The 20,832-nt window shown below is 41.2% G+C and overlaps 1 protein-coding gene across 12 annotated transcripts in view; it reads right to left on the bottom strand.

Annotated features, from left to right (window-relative positions):
- Positions 1-2,366: 2,366 nt before the first annotated feature.
- Positions 2,367-20,832, bottom strand: part of zbtb7c (zinc finger and BTB domain containing 7C) — a 244,214-nt gene continuing 225,748 nt past the window's right edge. For all 12 annotated transcript variants that reach the window (XM_087990814.1, XM_043717424.2, XM_087990823.1 and 9 more), the window contains one exon: positions 2,367-3,827. In XM_087990814.1, the coding sequence (XP_087846940.1) occupies positions 3,191-3,827 (637 nt within the window). In that variant the 3' untranslated portion in view covers positions 2,367-3,190. The remainder of the gene's footprint in view (positions 3,828-20,832) is intronic.

The following is a 20,832-nucleotide window of genomic DNA, read 5'->3' as shown; positions in this document are numbered from 1 at the left end:
ATATGATTCACATGAAGGATAACACTATTACAGAAAGTACCCTTGCACAGAGAATGATTGGAAATTAGAATTCTTGTCACAAACTATTACTGAAGCAATATCCAGAAATTCTTCAAAAAGTGAATTACATGGTTACATTAAAAAGGACTGTCAAAACAGCATAGGAGCATAAAAAGCCTGAGGTTCGCTAGTTGTTATGTGAAGAAGTCTTGTCAGAGGCTTGAAAGGCCAAGTCACTTCCTTTTGTACCATAGCATTCTATGATCCATTGTGTAGTGTCCACACATGAATCACAAAAAACGTCATGTTCATTTTGTACATGGTAACACTCGCAATCTCTTTCTCTGAATGTTCTCCAAATTTTTCTCGAATCATTCGGAATTAGAAAATGTGATATTGCACTTTCATACAAATAAACAGTCAAACTGAGTCTTAAAACTAAAATGAAGAACACTTGCTTAGTGTTCCATTCTTGTAAGCATTATATTCATTAGTTTAGGCAGAGTAAATTGTGATAGGCAGCAATACATTACAAAGGTTTGGTTAGATCAATAAGCAGACTGTGACAGACGAAGTTCAATGCGGGCAGTGTGAGCTCATCCACATGTAGAAAAACACATCAGAATTGTTCTTAATGGTGAGAAACGTAGTATAAAGGAATTTCCCATATGAACAAATAACAAAATCTTGCATGTATACAAAAAAGTAATCAAAATGTAAATAAAAGGTGTGTAATTATCTTAAAGTCATGGAATTCATAAATGAGCTGTACAGAGCCTTAACTCTAGTTGGAGGACTGCATTCAGTTTTGGTTAGTGACTGTTAGAGAAACTGTTAGGTGGAGTTATGTTTATCTTGCATTTTGAATTAAAGACTCAATTTTACAACTAAAAGATAGTTCAAGAAATGTACTGAAACTGGTAGCATTTGGAGAATGTCATAAACGCAGTCAAATATAGAAGACTGATTCTTGACTGTTAGGATAGTTTAGTAAGTGCTAACCTTTAAATGGATACGTCTATCTGGTGGACAACTATATGTTTATCTATTTAAAAGTACAGAAAAAGATAAAGTTGTGTTATGCACTGAAACTGTACTGCAGAACCTTTTGTTGATTAGTACCACAAGACAGTAAGCTTTCAAAATGTTGAATTCATGGCACCTGATGAAAACCAGGATAAAGACTGTGATAGAAAAAGAGGCAGCAAAAGATAAAATGATGTGATTGTCATAGGAAGATAGATAAAGATTGGTGGTTGACCATCCTAGAGCTTGGCTCCAGCAACTATAAAATGAGGTCTCCATCAGCCTTCATATTCCTGTGTGTATGGATAACATTCTTTACAAAACATTCTGTGAGTGAAGACTTTAAGTTTAGAAATCTTGTTCTGTTGGACAGCAATAACAGCTCTAAACTTTGTCTCAATGGCACACTTTTAACATAACCTCAAGAAAGATATGTTTGGAGGGAGAACAGCTCACATTCACCAGAATAGAAAAATAGAAACATAGAAGAGAGGAGCAGGAGTAGGCCATTTGGCCCTTCGAGCCTGCTCTGCCATTCATCACGATCATGGCTGATTGTCCAACTCAGTAACCTAATCCTGCTTTTTCCCAATAACCTTTGATCCGATTCACCCCAAGTGGAATATCTAGCCACCTCTTGAATACATTAAATGTTTTGGCATCAACTACCTCCTGTGGTAATGAATTCCAAAGGCTCGCCACTCTTTGGGTGAAGAAATGTGTCCTCATCTCTGTCCTAAATGGTCCACCCTGAATCCTCAGACTGTGATCCTTAGTTCTGGACATTGGGAACATCCTCCTTGCATGTAGTCCTGTTAGAATTTTATAAGTCTCTATGAGATCTCCCTTCATTCATCTGAACTCCAGTGAAAACCGTTCTAACCTAGTCAATCTCTCCTCATATGCCAGTCCCAGCATTCCTAGAATCAGCCTGGTAAACCTCCACTGCACTCCCTTAGAGCAAAAGCATCCTTCCTCAGAAAAGGAGACCAAAATTGCACACATGATTCCAGGATTTAGAGGGTTGAATTATTAGGAGAGTTTGCTTAAATGTGGCTTATACCATCTTGAAATTTTAATTTTTCCAGAGTGATCTAATATAATTAAAGGATTTAATACTGATCATACAGACTAACTTCCCTTGGGTGAGGAAATGCAGAGCAGGAGGGAATAATTTTAAGATTAGCTTAAGGGCATGTAAAAAGTGAGATCAAAAGCGCTGGTCACACATCATGTGGTGGAAACCTGTAATCAGCTCCAACTAAATGGACACTGGCTCAACTGATCTTTTCAATACTGAGAGCAATAAATCTTTGCTGGGGAATGATATCAAGATACGTAGAACAAAGGCAGTAAAATGGAGTCAAGGTGGAGATCAGCCATGATTTAATTGAACAGTTACACCAGGCTAAACAGCTGACTGGCTAAATCTTGTTCATATTATCCACAGTTTTGAAAAATACGAGTTCAAAATACACCATTTTAGTGATTGTAGTAATGAGATTAAATATTAATTTAAATTACAAAGTATAGTTCCCCTACAGTGAATAGGGAGAAGATATTTGCACAGGTGCATACATATAGAAATACAATAAAATGTTCAAATATTAGCCATTTATAATCAGAAATAATCCAATTCCTTCATTTACAAATTTCTGACTAACCTGTGGGTATTTTTAGTTAAATAAATAAAACCAAACACAAATCTAGTAACTTAACCAATGATACACCAATGAGAAAACCTTGATATTTACTTCAATAACTGGGCTAATGTTGTTACCCTTTTTAATGCCCAAGCAAACTCGTCAGAGTTACTGAAGAAAAAGGAGTCATAAGAAGTACATTATAGTAGAAAAATAATTACAACACTTCTCCCACAAAACATCAGCAAAGGAAAACTATTTCAAGTTTGTGTAGGCTACAGTACGCAACTTCTTTGGATTTTGTTTTGTTTAAATACATTTACTTTATATAATAGATCAACTTCAAGATCATTCAATGGTCTGTAAAATTATTTATCCAAAGCTATTAATACAAATTTAACACGTAAAGTTCAATGTGGATTTTAGTTTCAATTTCATCTTCAGAAAGTACACATCAAACTATAGAATGACATTTCTTTGTGCAAGTCAATAATTATCATTTTTGTCACCCTTTTATTTCTTTAATTACTTGCCTCCTGAATAGATGGCGTAGGGTTAAATTGCATGCCCCATGGATCACTTGTTGAATAGTATTGTTGGGGTAGATGAGAAAAAGTATTATTGTGAGACAGGGTAAAAGCAAAGATGCTTCTGTCCCTTTCATCTATGATATGGTTTCCATTCAACATACTAGGTGTGGGGTTTTCTCTTTCCTTTACTGCTGCTTCATTCAAGAAGATCTTGGAATTTTGAACATTTCCATGGAAGTTCTTCCCTGTGTTGCCTGGATCGAACTTGTTTGCATTTAGAAGCCTATCCTCTTGTCTTGGTGGGATACTGGTACTATTTTCATTGGAATGTGTGCTCTGAGATGGGCCACCCTGTGCATAGAGGAGGCTAGCAGAGTGCCAGGCAGCAGGTCTGCGGCCCCGACGAGGTCTTGGCAGGCGACAACTCTGCCTCTTGATGTGTCTGTGCAGGTGGTCAGAACGAGTGAAACTCTTGTAGCAATGTACACATTGGTATGGACGGATTCCTGTGTGTATCCGTAAGTGATTCTTTAAGTCATAGTTGTGCACAAACCTGGCATTGCAATGAATACATGTGTATGGTCTCTCCCCGGTATGCTTGCGCATGTGAATCTTTAGCTTGTCTTGTCTGAAAACAGAGGAAATAACATGACATCACAGAGGGAAATGCAGTGTATTAGAACATGGTCTGTGTTGACTGAGCCAAATTATTTTAGCTTAGATAGCTATACGCTTCTACAATATCTTCAATCCTTGTGAGAGAGCTCCTCTCCCACCAATTGCTGTCCAGTAAGTCAAACTGAAAAGCTTTTCACATTGGATACTGAGCAGAATTGGATACTCATCAAAATGATCTGAAGAACATAGGATTCTAAAGTGTTTCGCTCAGCACATTTCTACTGATGAGTGTTAAAAATTTATTCCCTTCAATTTTGAGTTGTATAAGTTGGTACTGTCGCAAATAGTTTGAGCATCTTACTTTTATCAGAGAAGAATATGGTTAAATCCCATAGGTCAGGTTAATGTACTGTACCCAAAACTAACATCTACTCTGCATAAGCAAAATCCTAATGAAAGGTCAAGGCAATGCACAGAAGCAACCTCCTGTTCTTTTTTGAACAGTGCAAATGAAATTTAGCATCTACAAGAACAACTGGAAGTGGCAGATGAGGATTTAGTCTTGGGTTTTATTCAAAGAAGGATACAGTAGTTCTTCAGTGTGTACTAGACTACCAGCTTAAATTATGTACTCAAGTTTCATGGGGCTCTAACCATCAACCTTCTCATCTAAAAGTCAAAGTCCTACCAACTAAATTATCTTCATTACCAAAAAAAGTTCACTAACAAGAGGTAAAAGCCAGTAATCCAAATAGTTTGCAGTCTCCAAATTTGACTGAAGCCTATTTGTGAACTTTATTGAGGACTGGTATGTGTTATTGCAATTCAGAAGCATCACTTGGAATAGTTAAAATGAAGATATTCCAATATTCAGGTGTCCCTTTGGAGGAAACAAAATGTAAATGCCGTTTCAACTAGAGGGAAGCAGCAATAGATCAATGAACTGCATCCAGTAGAGGAAACAGTCCAGTCTACATGATAGATATAAAATTATATAATAAAAAGCAAACTCATCATTCTGCCACACTGTCAGATAGAAAGACAACTGATAGTGAGTTTAACCTGAAGGTCATTAGTTATCTCAGGAAAGCTTGAGAAGGCAGGACTTCCATGGTGACGTCAGCTGGTGAGACAATTGAATCCCTGCATCATTCTAAACTGCGGCTGGGCTGGGGGAAATATGTTGGGGAAGAAAGGTGATTAATTCTGCTTTTGGCAAAGGAAGCTAAAATTTGGTGGCTTGCAACCCAAACAAAAATAAAACACTAGCTGGAGTCTTAGCAGTGCCAGAAAATGGAAGTATTTGGCAGTCAAAACAATCGAGCTTGCGCATGCTCAAAAGCAGAAAAGATCTCACACTTGTAAGCTTCAATGAAAAATTCTTTACAGTATTTTTTGTAATAAGTACAATTACAGGCAGGTGTCACCCAAAGCTTCAATTGATGTAAAACCGCAGGCAGGTTTGCTACTGCAACACAGCTGTGTTTAAACTAAATAGCAGGGGGGAGGGGACAAACTGGAAGTTTAAGAAGGAAATTGAAGGGAAAGTTAGAACAAGGGAAGTCAAGAAAGACAACGGTATCAATGAAGCAGAAAACTCAAAAAGGGATCATGCCATAAGGTTGAGTGAAACAGAGGTTGATAGGAAGGGTGAGGGCAGTAACAAATTAAAAATACTATATATGAATGCACGAAGTATTAGAAATAAGATGGATGGGCTTGAGGCTCTTTTGGAAATTGGCAGCTACGATATTGTGGGGATAACTGAGATGTGGCTTCAAGTGGACAGGGCCTGGGAAATGAATATTCAAGGCTATACGTGCTATCGTAAGGACAGACTGACGGGCAGAGGGGGTGGGGTGGCCCTGTTGGTAAGGGATGATATTCAGTCCCTTGCGCGGGGGGACCTAGAATCAGGGGATGTAGAGTCAGTATGGATAGAGCTGAGAAATTCTAAGGGTAGAAAGACCCTCTTGGGAGTTATCTACAGGCCCCCAAACAGTAGTATGGATGTAGGGTGTAAGTTGAATAAGGAGCTGAAATTGGCCTGTCGTAAAGATGTTACTACAGTTGTTATGGGGGATTTCAACATGCAGGTAGACTGGGAGAATCAGGATGGTATTGGACCTCAAGAAAGGGACTTTGTGGAGTGCCTCCGAGATGGATTCTTAGAATAGCTGGTGCTGGACCCTACCAGAGAGAAGGCAATTCTGGATCTGGTATTGTGCAACAAACCAGAATTGATCAGGGACCTCGAAGTGAAGGAGCCATTGGGAAGTAGTGACCATAATACAATAGGCTTCAATCTGCAATTTGAAAGGGAGAGGGTACAATCAGTAGTGACAATATTTCAGTTGAATAAAGGGAACTATAGAGCTATGAGGGAGGAGCTTGCCAAAGTTCAATGGTGCAATACCTTAGCAGGGATGACAGTGGAGGAACAATGGCAGATATTTCTGTGTATAATGCAGAAGTTGCAGGATCAGTTCATTCCAAAAAGGAAGAAAGATCCTGTGAGGAGGCAGGGGTGGCCGTGGCTGACGAGGAAAGTTAAGAAACATATAAAGTTAAAAGAGAAAAAGTATAACATAGCAAAGATGAGTGGGAAAACGGAGGACTGGGAAACTTTTAAAGAACAACAGAGGATTACTAAGAAGGAAATACGCAGAGAAAAAATGAGGTATGAAGGTAAACTGGCCAAAAATATAAAGGAGGATAGTAAAAGCTTTTTTAGGTATGTGAAAGGCAAAAAATTGGTTAAGACTAAAATTGGGCCCTTGAAGACAGAAACAGGGGAATATATTATGGGGAACAAAGAAATGGCAGAAGAGTTGAATTGATACTTCAGATCTGTGTTCACTGGGGAAGACACAAGCAATCTCCCAGAGGTAACAATGGCTGAAGGACCTGAACTGAAGGGAATTTATATTTGCCAGGAATTTGTGTTGGAGAGACTGTTAGGTCTGAAGGCTGATAAGTCCACATGGCCTGATGGTCTACATCCCAGAGTACTGAAGGAGATGGCTCTAGGAATCGTGGATGCGTTGGTGATTATTTTCCAGAGTTCGATAGATTCAGGATCAGTTCCTGTGGATTGGAGGGTGGCTAATGTTGTACCAACTTTTAAGAAAGGAGCGAGAGAGAAAGCAGGAAATTATAGACCAGTTAGTCTGACCTCAGTGGTGGGAAAGATGTTGGAGTCAATTATAAAGGATGAAATTATGACACATTTGGATAGCAGTAACAGGATAGATCAGAGTCAGCATGGATTTATGAAGGGGAAATCATGCTTGACTAACCTTCTGGAGTTTTTTGAGGATGTAACTCTGAAGATAGACAAGGGAGATCCAGTGGATGTAGTGTACCTGGACTTTCAGAAAGCTTTTGATAAAGTCCCACATAGGAGGTTAGTGAGCAAAGTTAGGGCGCATGGTATTGGGGGCAAAGTACTGACTTGGATTGAAAATTGGTTGGTTGACAGGAATCAAAGAGTAGTGATAAACGGCTCCCTTTCGAATTGGCAGGCGGTGACCAGTGGGGTACCGCAGGGATCAGTGCTGGGACCGCAGCTTTTTACAATACATATTAATGATATAGAAGATGGTATTAATAGTTACATTAGTAAATTTGCTGATGATACAAAGCTGGGTGGCAGGGTGAAATGTGAGGAGGATGTTAGGAGATTACAGGGTGACCTGGACAGGTTAGGTGAGTGGACAGATGCATGGTAGATGCAGTTTAATGTGGATAAATGTATGGTTATCCACTTTGGTGGCAAGAACAGGAAGGCAGATTACTACCTAAATGGAGTCAAGTTAGGTAAAGGGCAGTACAAAGAGATTTGGGTGTTCTTGTACACCAGTCAATGAAGGCAAGCATGCAAGTACAACAGGTAGTGAAGAAAGCTAATAGCATGCTGGCCTTCATAACAAGAGGGATTGAGTATAGAAGCAAAGAGGTTCTTCTGCAGCTGTACAGGGCCCTGGGGAGACCGCACCTGGAATATTGTGTGCAGTTCTGGTCTCCAAATTTGAGGAAAGACATTCTGGCTATTGAGGGAGTGCAGCGCAGGTTCACGAGGTCAATTCCTGGAATGGTGGGACCGTCTTATGTTGAAAGATTGGAGCGACTGGGCTTGTATACCCTTGAGTTTAGAAGACTGAGAGGGGATCTGATTGAGACGTATAAGATTATTAAAGGATTGGACACTCTGGAGGCAGGAAACATGTTTCCGCTGATGGGTGAGTCCCGATCCAGAGGACACAGCTTAAAAATAAGGGGTAGGCCATTTAGGACAGAGATGAGGAGAAACTTCTTCACCCAGAGAGTGGTGGGTGTGTGGAATGCTCTGCCCCAGAAGGCAGTGGAGGCCCAATCTCTGGATTCGTTTAAGAAAGAGTTGGATAGAGTTCTCAAGGATAGTGGAATCAAGGGTTATGGAGATAAGGCAGGAACAGGATACTGATTGAGGATGATCAGCCATGATCATAACGAATGGTGGTGCAGACTCGAAGGGCAGAATGGCCTACTCCTGCACTTATTCTCTATTGTCTATTAACTCAAAGTTGTATTTGTTTTATACTTTACTATTCTAACTTCGGAACAGCTAGCCATCATAAATGAATGGTGAGCACCACTCACTTAAAGACATGATTTGTTTTCAGGAGTCACTGCAAAATGAATGCAACATGCATTTCATTGCATTTATTATTGTTGACATTTGCAAAATCCCAACCTTTTTTCCACTCTATCAGTTCTGTAACATTAATACATTCAAGTTATGGTTTAAATTTCCTCTCAGATCTGGTCAGTTTAGGGACAGCAGATAAGGGGCCCCAGAAGCAGAACTGCAACAGCCTCAGCCTTTGCACTTGTCCAATAGGCTGTTTGGATAAGGGTGGGTTCTGCAGGGTGGATACGCTAATTGACCATAGTACAAGAAGCCAGCTGAACTAGTGAAACAAAAGGAATGCAGTGGTAGTAGTGTATAGTATAGTCAGCAGGATCGAAACCATTCTAGTAATAGTTTCTAAATACCTAGGAGTTAAAAGTAATAGAGCAAACAAGAGTTGAGATTTAATTAATTAATCATATTCATTATGGAGTTGGTTAGTCTAGTTGGCTGGATGGCTAGTTTGTGATGTCGAATAATGCCAGCAGTGTGGGTTCAATTCCCACTACTGGCTGAGGTTACTATGAAGGATTCTCCTCCTCAACCTCCCCCCACCCCTTGAGGCATGGTGATCCTTAGGTTATACCACTATGGGTTGTCTCTGTCTTTCTAACATCAGTAACAGAGGAAATGCCTACAGTCTATTATAACAGGCACAAGGATAGAACTTTTGGAAAGCCGTAGCAGGATTAGACAAAGTCATTGCAAGAAGATTTGAGTTTTGAAGTAGGGATGTCTCACTGTAGTTACATAGGGCCTATGTAATACTGCACCTGGAGTATTGTCTTCCTAAGAGAGAATATATTTGCCACAGAAATACTGCAGAGAAGGTTCAGTAGGCCTATATCATGAGTGGCAGGACTGTCATACAAGGAGAGATTTGTTCAATTGGGCTGTATTCACTAGAATGAGAAGGGATATAATTGAAATGTATAAAATTCTAACAGGCTTAGACAGACTGGAATGCAGACAGTATGTTTTCCCTGGTTTGAGAATCTAGAACCAGGGATCCCACACTCAGGATACAGAGTAGACTATTTCGGTCCGAGATGAGGAAACATTTCTTCACTGAGAGGGTGGTCAACCTCTGGAATTCACTATCTCAGAAGACCTTGCAGGCCGGTAACTGTGTATAATCAGGAAGGGTATTGATAAATTTTTAGATGTTAAAGGTATGAAGGGGTAGAAGATAAAAAAGCAGGAATATGGCTTTGAGATCAGCCATGATCATATTTAATGGTGGAGCAGATTCAAAGAACTGTATTGCCTTCTCCTGCTCCTTTCAATGTTTCCGCACAGTGTGAGGAGGAGGAAGCATCACATTAAGAAGCAAACTTCAAAGGTCTCTGGATTATTACCTTGGTATAAGGAAAATCAAATTAAAGAAATGACTCAAAGACTGGTATTGGAGAAATGGGTTCTGGTTTGTGGGGCATTGGTTTCGGTAATGGGGCAAGTGTGAACTGTATCATTGGGACAATCTCCACCTGAACCCTGTGGGATCCAATAGTCCTGTGAGCTGCATCATTAAGGAAATAGAGACAATTTTAAACTAAATAGTGAGATTGGGAATTAAATCTGGGAAAATGTGGTAAATCTAAGTCTGGAGAGAAGGCAAAAATGAAAGTATTAAGATAAGAAATGATGAACAGCCTGTTGTAGAAGAGTAGGGAGTACATTTAAGAATAAATCAACAGAAAAATCTAGACATCACAACAAGAACAAAAGGACAAAAGTGAAAACTTCATATCTGAATGCACATAGCATTCAGAAACAAATAGATAAGCTGAGAGCGCAAATAAAAATAAACATGTAAGATTTGTGGGCGGCACGGTGGCACAGTGGTTAGCACTGCTACCTCACAGCGTCAGAGACCCGGGTTCAATTCCCACCTCAGGCGACTCTCTGTGTGGAGTTTGCACATTCTCCCCGTGTCTGTGTGGGTTTCCTCCTGGTGCTCCGGTTTCCTCCCACAATCCAAAAATGTGCAGGTTAGGTGAATTGGCCATGCTAAATTGCCCGTAATATTAGGTGAAGAGGGAAATTTAGGGGAATGGGTCTGGGTGGGTTGCGCTTCGGCGGGTCGGTGTGGACTTGTTGGGCTGAAGGGCCTGTTTCCACACTGTAAGTAATCTAATCTAATCTAATCTAATTTGGTAGCCATTACAGAGACACTACTGCAAGATGACATGGCTTAGTACCTAAACAGTGAAGAGTACAGGACACTTAGGAAGGACTAGAACTAAGGGAAAGAAGGCTCTGTTAGTTAATGGTGATATTAGCACAACAGCTTTAGTTCATAAAACCAAGATATGGAAATGGTTTGGGTAGCTATGAGAAATAATAAAGGCAAGATGTCTGTATGATGCACACAAAAAAAAATTTTGTCAGAAAGGCATGGTGATAATTATGGGAGATTTTAATCTACATTTGGAAAAGTCAGATAGGCAAAGGCAGCCAAGATGAAGAGTTCATTAATCACCAGTAGTCATGATTTGGAAATGCCGGTGTTGGACTGGGGTGTACAAAGTTACTTTTAGAGGGATGGCAGTGAAGGCAGTGCAATGTTCCTCTTGCAACAAGTTTGAGGTGAAGGATGCCATGGTCGTCCCTGCTGATTACACTTGCAGGAAGTGCACCCATCTCCAGCTCCTCCAAGACCGTGTTAGGGAACTGGAGCTGGAGTTGGACGAACTTAGGATCATTCGGGAGGCAGAGGGGGTCATAGATCGGAGCTTTAGGGAAGTAGTAACTCCAAAGATTGCAGACAGATAGGTGACAGTGAGGGGGACTGGGAAGAAGCAGCCAGTGCAGGGACCCCCCTGCGGCCATTCCCCTCAAGAACAAGTATACCGTTTTGGATACTTGTGGGGGGGATGACTTACCAGGGGTAAGCAATGGGGTTCAGGCCTCTGGCATGGAGCCTGTCCCCGTTGCTCAGAAGGGAAGGGTGGAGAAGAGCATTGCAATAGTTATTGGGGACTCGATAGTTCGGGGTACAGACAGGCGGTTTTGTGGGGGCGAGAGAGACTCACATTTGGTATGTTGCGTCCCAGGTGCAAGCGTACGTGGCGTCTCTGATCGTGTTTTCCTGGTCCTTAAGGGGGAGGGGGAGCAGCCCGAAGTCGTGGTCCACATTGGCACCAACGACATAGGTAGGAAGAGGGCTGAGGATGTTAGGCAGGCTTTCAGGGAGCTAGGTTGGAAGCTCAGAGTTAGAACAAACAGAGTTGTTGTCTCTGGTTTGTTATCCATGCCACGTGATAGAGAGTCGAGGAATAGGGAGAGAGAACAGTTAAATGCGTGGCTACAGGGATGGTGCAGGAGTGAGGGATTCCGGTATCTGGCTAACTGGGGTTTTTTCTGGGGAAGGTGGAACCTCTATAAACAGATTGGTCTACATCTGAACCTGAGGGGCACCAGTATCCTTGGGGGGAGGTTTGCTAGTGCTCTTGGGGGGGGTTTAAACTAACTCTGCAGGGGCATGGGAACCTAGACTGTAGCTTTAGGGTGCAGGACCTGGAGTGTAGGAAGGTTAGGAACATGGCATCAATTTCAAAGGAGGGTGCCTGTAAACAGGAAAGTGGCTTGAAGTGTGTATACTTCAATGCAAGAAGTATACGAAATAAGGTAGGTGAACTTGCAGCGTGGGTTGGTACCTGGGATTTCGATGTTGTGGCTATTATGGAGACATGGGTAGAACAGGGACAGGATTGGCTGTTGCAGGTTCCAGGGTTTAAATGTTTTAGTAGGGTCAGAGGTGGGGGTAAAAGAGGGGGAGGTGTGGCATTGCTTGTCAAAGATAGTATTACAGCGGTGGAAAGGACAATGGATGAAGACTCGCCATCTGATTGGTTTGGGCTGAGGTTAGGAATAGGAAAGATGAGGTCACCCTGTTAGGAGTTTTCTACAGGCCTCCTAATAGTCCTAGAGATGTAGAAGAAAGGATTGTGAGGATGATTCAGGAGAAGAGTGAAAGTAATAGGGTGGTTGTTATGGGGGACTTTAACTTTCCAGATATCGACTGGGAAAGCTATAGCTCGAGTTCGTTAGATGGGTCGGTGTTTGTCCAATGTGTGCAGGAGGGTTTCCTGACACAATATGTAGACAGGCCAACAAGAGGTGAGGCCATACTGGATTTGGTTCTGGGTAACGAACCAGGCCAGGTGTTAGAATTGGAGGTAGGTGAGCACTTTGGGGACAGTGACCACAATTCGGTGACTTTTACTCTAGTGATGGAGAGGGATAAGTGTGCACTGTAGGGCAAGAGTTATAGCTGGGGGCAGGGAAATTATGATGCTGTGAGGCACGACTCAGGATGCGTGGCTTGGAAAAGTAGGCTTCAAGGGAAGGGCGCAATTGATATGTGGAGCTTGTTCAAGGAGCAACTATTGAGTGTCCTTGATAAGTATGTACCTGTCAGGCAGGAAGAAAAGGGTTGTGTGAGGGAGCCGTGGTTTAATAAGAAATTGGAATCCCTTGTTAAAGGGAAGAGGGCGGCCTATGTAAAGATGAGGCGTGAAGGTTCAATTGGGGCGATTGAGAGTTATAAGGTAGCCAGGAAGGATCTGAAGAGAGAGCTAAGAACAGCAAGGAGGGGACATGAAAAGTCCTTAGTTGGTAGGATCAGGGAAAACCCAAAGGCTTTCCTATAGGTATGTCAGGAATAAAAGAATGACTAGGGTAGGAATAGGTCCAGTCAAGGATAGTAGTGGGAAGTTGCGTGTGGAGACTGAAGAGATTGGGGAGACACTGAATGAATACTTTTCGTCAGTATTCACTCAGGAACAGGGCATTGTTGCCTATGTGAATACTGAGTCACAATTAATTAGAATGGACGGCTTTGAGGTATGTAGGGAAGAGGTGTTGGAAATTATGGAAAGGGTGAAAATAGATAAGTCCCCTGGGCCTGATGGCATTTATCCTAGGATTCTCTGGGAAGCAAGGGAGGAGATTGCAGAGCCATTGGCCTTGATTTTTATGTCCTCGTTGTCTACAGGAATAGTGCCAGAAAACTGGAGGATAGCAAATGTGGTTCCCTTGTTCAAGAAGGGGAGGAGGGATAACCCTAGTAACTATAGGCTGGTGAGTCTCACTTCTGTTGTGGGCAAAGTCTTAGAGAGAATTGTAAGGGATAGGATTTATGAACATCTGGATAGGAATAATGTGATCAAGGATAGTCAGTATGGTTTTGTGAAGGGCAGGTCATGCCTCACAAACCTTATTGAATTCTTTGAGAAGGTGACTAAGGAGGTGGACGAGGGTAAAGCGGTAGATGTGGTGTATATGGATTTCAGTAAGGCGTTTGATAAGGTTGCCCATGGTAGGCCACTGCAATAAATACGGAGGTATGGCATTGAGGGTGAGTTGGAGGTTTGGATTAGGAATTGGCTGGCTGGAAGAAGACAGAGGGTAGTAGTTGATGGTAAAGGTTCATCTTGGAGTGCAGTTACTAGCGGTGTTCCGCAAGGATCTGTTTTGGGACCATTGCTGTTTGTCATTTTTATAAATGACCTGGAGGAGGGGCTAGAAGGTTGGGTGAGCAAGTTTGCGGATGATACAAAAGTCGGTGGAGTTGTTGACAGTGAGGAAGGATGTGTCAGGTTACAGCGGGATATAGATAAGTTGCAGAGCTGGGCAGAAAGGTGGCAAATGGAGTTCAATGTAGGTAAGTGTGAGGTGATTCACTTTGGTAAGAGTAACAAAAAGATGGGGTGCTGGGCTAATGGTCAGATACTTGGTAGTGTGGATGAGCAGAGGGATCTTGGTGTCCATGTACACAGATCTCTGAAAGTTGCCACCCAGGTAAATAGTACGGTGAAGAAGGCATATGGCGTACTGGCTTTTATTGGTAGAGGAATTGAGTTCTGGAGTCCTGAGGTCATGTTGCAGTTGTATAAGACTCTGGTGCGGCCGCATCTGGAGCATTGTGTGCAGTTTTGGTCGCCATACTATAGGAAGGATGTGGAGGCACTGGAACGGGTGCAGAGTAGGTTTACCAGGATGTTGCCTGGTATGGTAGGAAGATCGTATGAGGAAAGGCTGAGGCTCTTGGGGCTGTTTTCATTGGAGAAAAGAAGGTTTAGGGGTGACTTGATAGAGGTGTACAAGATGATTAGGGGTTTAGATAGGGTTTACCATGAGAACCTTTTTCCACGTATGGAGTCAGCTATTACGAGGGGGCATAGCTTTAAATTAAGGGGTGGTAGGTATAGGACAGATGTTAGGGGTAGATTCTTTACTCAGCGAGTCGTGAGTTCATGGAATGCCCTGCCAGTAGCAGTGGTGGACTCTCCCTCTTTATGGGCATTTAAACGGGCATTGGATAGGCATATGGAGGATAGTGGGCTAGTGTAGGTTAGGTGGGCTTGGATCGGCACAACATCGAGGGCCAAAGGGCCTGTACTGCGCTGTATTTTTCTATGTTCTAAGTTAAAAATCACACAACACCAGGTTATAGTCCAACAGGTTTAATTGGAAGGACACTAGCTTTCGGAGCGACGCTCCACTATCACCTGATGAAGGAGCGTTGCTCCGAAAGCTAGTGTGCTTCCAATTAAACCTGTTGGACTATAACCTGGTGTTGTCTGATTTTTAACATTAATCACCAGAGAAGTGATATTGAGTGAAGTGTTGAAACTGCAGCCTGGCATGTGCCTGGGTCTTCACCCTTGGGCCTTAAAAGTTACGGCCAGTGAGACAGTTAATGCATTGACTTCAATTTTCCAAAGCTCCCTAGATTCGAGGACAGTCCCATTAGATTGAAAGACTGTTATTTGAAACTGTTTTACTCAAAAAAAAAAGGGAGAGATGGAAAGCAAGAAACTATAGGCCAGTTTCTTGTACTGTAACTGACATCTGTTGCAGGGAAAATGTTAGAAGCTGTTATGAAAGAAGTTACAGCAGGGTACTTAGATAAATTCAAGGTAATCAGACAGATCAATATAGTTTTGTGGAAGAAAAGTTATGTTCTTTATTGTAGTTCTTTGAAGAAGTAACGTGCTTTGAATCAAGGGGAACTGGTGGATGTACTATTTTTAAATGTCCAGAAGGTATTTGATAAACTGCCACAAAGACTTTGCAGGAAATAAAAGTTCACGATGTAGGGAATAGCATATTGGCATGGATAGAAGATTGACTGCTAACAGAAAGCAAAATGTAAGCATAAATTGGTCTTTATCATGTTGGCAAGATGTATTAAGTGGTGTGCCACAGGGATCAGTGATAGGACTTCAACTGCTTACAATTTAAACAAATGATTTCAATGAAGGGATGAAGGTATGGTTGCAAAATTTGCTGATGACACAAAGGTAGAAAAATATATTGTGAAGAGCAGATAAGGAAGCTACAAAATATATAGTTAGACTGAGTGAGTGGGCAAAGATCCAACAAATCGAGCATAAAAAAGGAAATCGGGCATTTGTCCATTTTGGCAGAAAGAATGAAAAGTAGCATTATATCTGTACTGTGAGAGATTGCAGAGTGCTGCATGAGGGTTCTGCATAGGGACCACGAGAGCAAAGTGTGTAGAGGACTGTTAAACTTTGCAGAGGAACTTACTTTAAGCGAGTGGGCAAAGGTCTGGCAGATGGAATACAATGTTAATAAATGTGAAGTCATCCATTTCAGTAGAAGTAACAGTAAAAAGGATTATTCCTTGAATGGTAAAAAAGTTGCAGCATGCTGCTGTGCAGAGAGACCTGGGTGTCCTTGTGCATGAATTACAGAAGGTTGGTCTACAGATACAACAAGTAATTAGGAAGACAAATGGAATTTCGTCCTTCATTGCTGAAGGTAAAGGGATTGAGTTTAAAAGCAGGGAGGTTATGTTGCAGGGTGCTGGTTAGGCCAAACCTAGAGTACTGCATGGAGTTTTGGTTTCTTTACTTGAGAAAGGATGTACTGGCACTGGAGGGGGTGCAGAGGAGGTTGACTAGGTTGATTCCGGAGTTGAGGAGGTTGGCTTATAAGGAGAGACTGAGTAGACTGGGATTACCTTAATTGGAATTCAGAAGATTGAGGGGGATCTTATAGAAGCATATAAAACTATGAAGGGAGTAGATAAGATAGAAGTAGAGAGGCAAGTGAACTAGGACACGAGGGCATAACCTCAAAGATTAGAAGGAGCAGATTTAGGACTGAATTGAGAAGGAAGTCCTTCACCCAGAGGGTTGTAAAGCTATGGAATTCCTTGCCCAGTGAAGCAGTTGATGCTAGTTCAATAAATGTTTATAAAGCTATGATAGACCTTTTCTGAACAATAAATGAATAAAGGGATACAGTGAGAGCGTGGATAAGTGGAACTGAGTTCACAAAAAGATTAGCCATGATCTTATTGAATGGCGGAGCAGGCTCGAAGGCCAGATAAAAGAACAACAGTTCTGCAAGTTGACGGAAAACTTTCTCCAGCATTCCCACACAGTTGCTTCAATGCATTTAACTGAGCATTTTGTTTCATAGTAATACACAATAGCATCTATTTACATTTCCTCAATCCTTTTAATCTGAGTATAGTCATGTGTGTCACCCACTCACAAACAGTAAATGGCACAATGAATGATAATAATTCAATATGGATAATAAAAGTAAATTATTGAATACAAACTGAAGCACCTTTCAACAGTAACAAAGCAAAATGGCAATTTAAAAAATAAATATTTTCTAAATTCAGCTCAACTTCAATTGACACAACAGACTTTTTGTTATATTACTTGAATAACTGATTATGATCTTAGATCTTGGATGCAATGGACCAAAATTTACTGCCAACCATGCATATTTTAAATGCAAGGATCAGATTTTCAAACTTTAGAGATTTGATTTTAACAAATCAAAATTATGCAACTTGTAAGTTGCAAAACTGTCTTAAAGATGCCCTATTGTCTTCCCAGGCAAATGTTCACAAACAATTATATGAAATAATTCAATAAATTTAATTTTAAAAAACTGAATTTAGAAAATGTGTTATTTATTTTTAAAAAATCAGAAATTGATGAAAAAATCAGCAGGTCTGGCAGCATTTGTGGAGTGAAAGCAGAGTTTTGGGTCCAATAACACTTCTTCAGAACTGATTGTAACTAGGAAAAGGTTGGTATATATTGCTAGAGATAGGTGGCAAGTGAGGGCAGGAATAAACAATACATGGCGATGGTGCCGAGACAGAGAGAAAAACAGTTGAGCAAAGTAGTAGGTAAAAGTCAACATGGGAGAATGAATAGCTGCAAATAGGGATTGTTCGTGGCTGACAATGGAATGATTGTGGCACCTGCCCATGTGTATGACAAGGCAGGTATGTAGAGGTTTGGCTAAGAACATGGGAGAAGGTGCTCAGGCCGTAAGATTATTGAACTTGATATCAAATCCAGAAGGCTGCAGGGTTCCCAAACGGAAGACGAGATTATGTTCTTTCAAAAACCAAATCAGAAGTTGCTGGAAAAAATGAGCAAGTCTGGCAGCATGTGTGGAGAGAAAATAGAATTAATGTTTATGGTTCAGTGACCTTTCTTCAGATCATACTTTAGTTTTTTTGTTTAATGTTATTTATAAATATATACAGAAATTTATGTTTGTTAAGAAACTTAAAATACTAGCTGAAACAAATTAAAATCCTTCAAATTTCCCATTAACGACTGAAGAGTTTGAATGTGAAGAAAATATCATTCCTCATTATGGTAATAACGCACAGCCATTCAGTCCCTCGAGCCTGATCCACCATTCAACTAAATTATGGCTGATCCAACTGTGGCCTCAACTCCACTGTCTTGATGACCTCAGATACCCAGTGACGCCCTGGACAGGTTCTTAACTACTTATCTCCAACTTAAAAAAAGGACTTATCTCTGGTCAGAGTTCCACAGACTCACGACCCTCAAGAGAAAAAGATTCTTCTCATCGCCATCTTAGTGGGAGGTCCCCTTATTTTTAAACTGTGTTCTTGAGTTCTCGTCTGTCTCACAAGGGAAAACATCCTTTCATTAGCAATCCCCTCAGGTCACTTCAAGATCTAATGTGTTTCAGGAAAATCACCTCTTGATCTTCTCAAATTCAATAGATACAGGCAAAACCTGTCCAAGTTTCCCTCCTATGATAACGCTTCAGTGCCAATAATCAGTTCAGTAAATTTTATTTGAATTGTTTCTAATGTAATTAATTATGTGGTTTGCTGTCATGATTTGGTGCATAATGCCTCTGTGAAGTGCATTGGGTCATTTCATTACATTAGAAGTCGTATATGAATATAATTTATAGTTATTGAAATGACTACAGTTCTAAAAGTAATTTTAAAATCATATTCAAGTGACCTTTGACATACAGGTATGCATGTGATTATATGATTAGCTTTATGTTTTGACTGGCAATGGAGCAATTGAAAAATATTAAACGGTGTAGATGAAAAGATCAACAGAAATAAGAACCTGAGTAAGCCATTCAGCCCCTCAAACCTACTCCACCATTCAATATGATGGTGGCTAACCAGAAATTCCTCATGTCCACTTTCCTGCTCTTTCCCTGAAATCCTTGATTCCCCGACTGATCAAGAATCCATCTCAGCCATAAATATACACGAGGAGAAAGTGAGGTCTGCAGATGCTGGCGATCAGAGCTGAAAATGTGTTGCTGGAACAGGAATGCTGAAGAAGGGCTTATGCCCGAAACGTCAATTCTCCTGTTCCCTGGATGCTGCCTGACCTGCTGCGCTGTTCCAGCAATAAATATACACAAGGACTTGTTAGTAAGTTTGCAGATGACACCAAAATTGGAGGTGCCATGGACAGCGAAGAAGGTTACCTCAGATTACAACGGGATCTTGACCAGATGGGCCAATGGGCTGAGGAGTGGCAGATGGAGTTTAATTTAGAGAAATGAGAGGTGCTGCATTTTGGGAAAGCAAATCTTAGCAGGACTTATACACTTAATGGTAAGGTCCTAGGGAATGTTGCTGAACAGAGACCTTAGAGTGCACGCTAATAGCGCCTTGAAAGTAGAGTCGCAGGTAGATAGGATAGTGACGGTGACATTTGGTATGCTTTCCTTAATTGGTCAGAGTATTGAGTACAGGAGTTGGGAAGTCATGTTGCTGCTGTGCAAGACATTGGTTAGGTCACTTTTGGAATACTGCGTGCAATTCTGGTCTCCTTCCTATCGGAAGGATGTTTTGAAATTTGAAAGGGTTCAGAAAAGGTTTACAAGGATGTTGCCAGGGTTGGAGGATTTGAGCTATAGGGAGAGGTTGAATAGGCTGGGGCTGTTTTCCCTGGAGCGTCGGAGGCTGAGTGTCGACCTTATAAAATCATGAGGGGCGTGAATAGGATAAATGGACAAAGTCTTTTCCCTGAGGTGGGGGAGTCCAGAACTAGAGGGTATAGGTTTAGGGTGAGAGGGGAAAGATAGAGACCTAAGGGGCAACTTTTTCATGCAGAGGGTATTGCGTGTATGAAATGAGCTGCCAGAGGAAGGAGTGGAGGCTGGTACAATTGCAATATTTAAAAGACATCTGGATGGATATATGAATAGAAAGGGATTGGAGGGATATGGGCCGGGTGCTGGCAAGCAGGACTAGATTAGGTTGGGATATCTGGTCAGCATGGACGAGCTTGACCGATGGGTCTGTTTCCGTGCTATGCATCTCTATTACTCTATGACTTTGTACCCACTGCTCTCTGTGGAAAGGAGTTCCAAATACTCTCAACCTTCTCATCTCAGTTTTAAATTTATTCTGAGACTATGTCCTCTGGTCCTAGATTCTCCCATGTGGGGAAACATCCTTGCAACATTTACCCTGCCATCCCCTTAATAATCCTGTATATTTCAAAGATATCCCCTCTCGTTCTTCTAAATTCCAGTGAGTAGAATCCCAAACTGCTTAGCCTTTGCTTATACAAGAATCCCTCCATATAGGGGAATCATCTTTTTTTATGAACTGTCTGCAGCTAAATGATATCTTTTCTAAATAAGGGGACCAAAACTGCTCTCAGTACTCCAGATCTGGTCTCACCAGCACCTTGTACAGTTGCAGCAAGACCTCCCTACTCTTGTACTCCAATCTCCTTGAGCAAAGGGCCAAAATTCCATTAGCCTTCCTGACTACCTGATGCGCTTGAGTGCTGGTTTTCTCTGTTTCGTGCATAAGTACTCCCAAGTGCCTTTATTGCAGCTTGCTGCAGTTTTTCTCCATTTAGATAATAGTTCTATTGTTCTTCTTTTCAACTTCACATTTCCCCAATCTATTCTTGACTTTGCTCTAGACTGTTTAATTATTGTCTACATTTCTTGTGCTTAAACTAGTCCATTAATATGGACTAAGCAAGTAAATAAAACAATCAAAAATTAGTGCTACAAAAAT

This window comes from Chiloscyllium plagiosum, unplaced genomic scaffold (genome assembly GCF_037043375.1).
Source record: "Chiloscyllium plagiosum isolate Xiang-an unplaced genomic scaffold, Cpla_swu_hap1 HiC_scaffold_1, whole genome shotgun sequence".
In the NCBI taxonomy this organism is placed as follows: Eukaryota; Metazoa; Chordata; class Chondrichthyes; order Orectolobiformes; family Hemiscylliidae; genus Chiloscyllium; species Chiloscyllium plagiosum.
The sequence above is the reverse complement of the archived record's forward strand: the minus strand, read 5'-3'. Positions and strand labels throughout refer to the sequence as shown.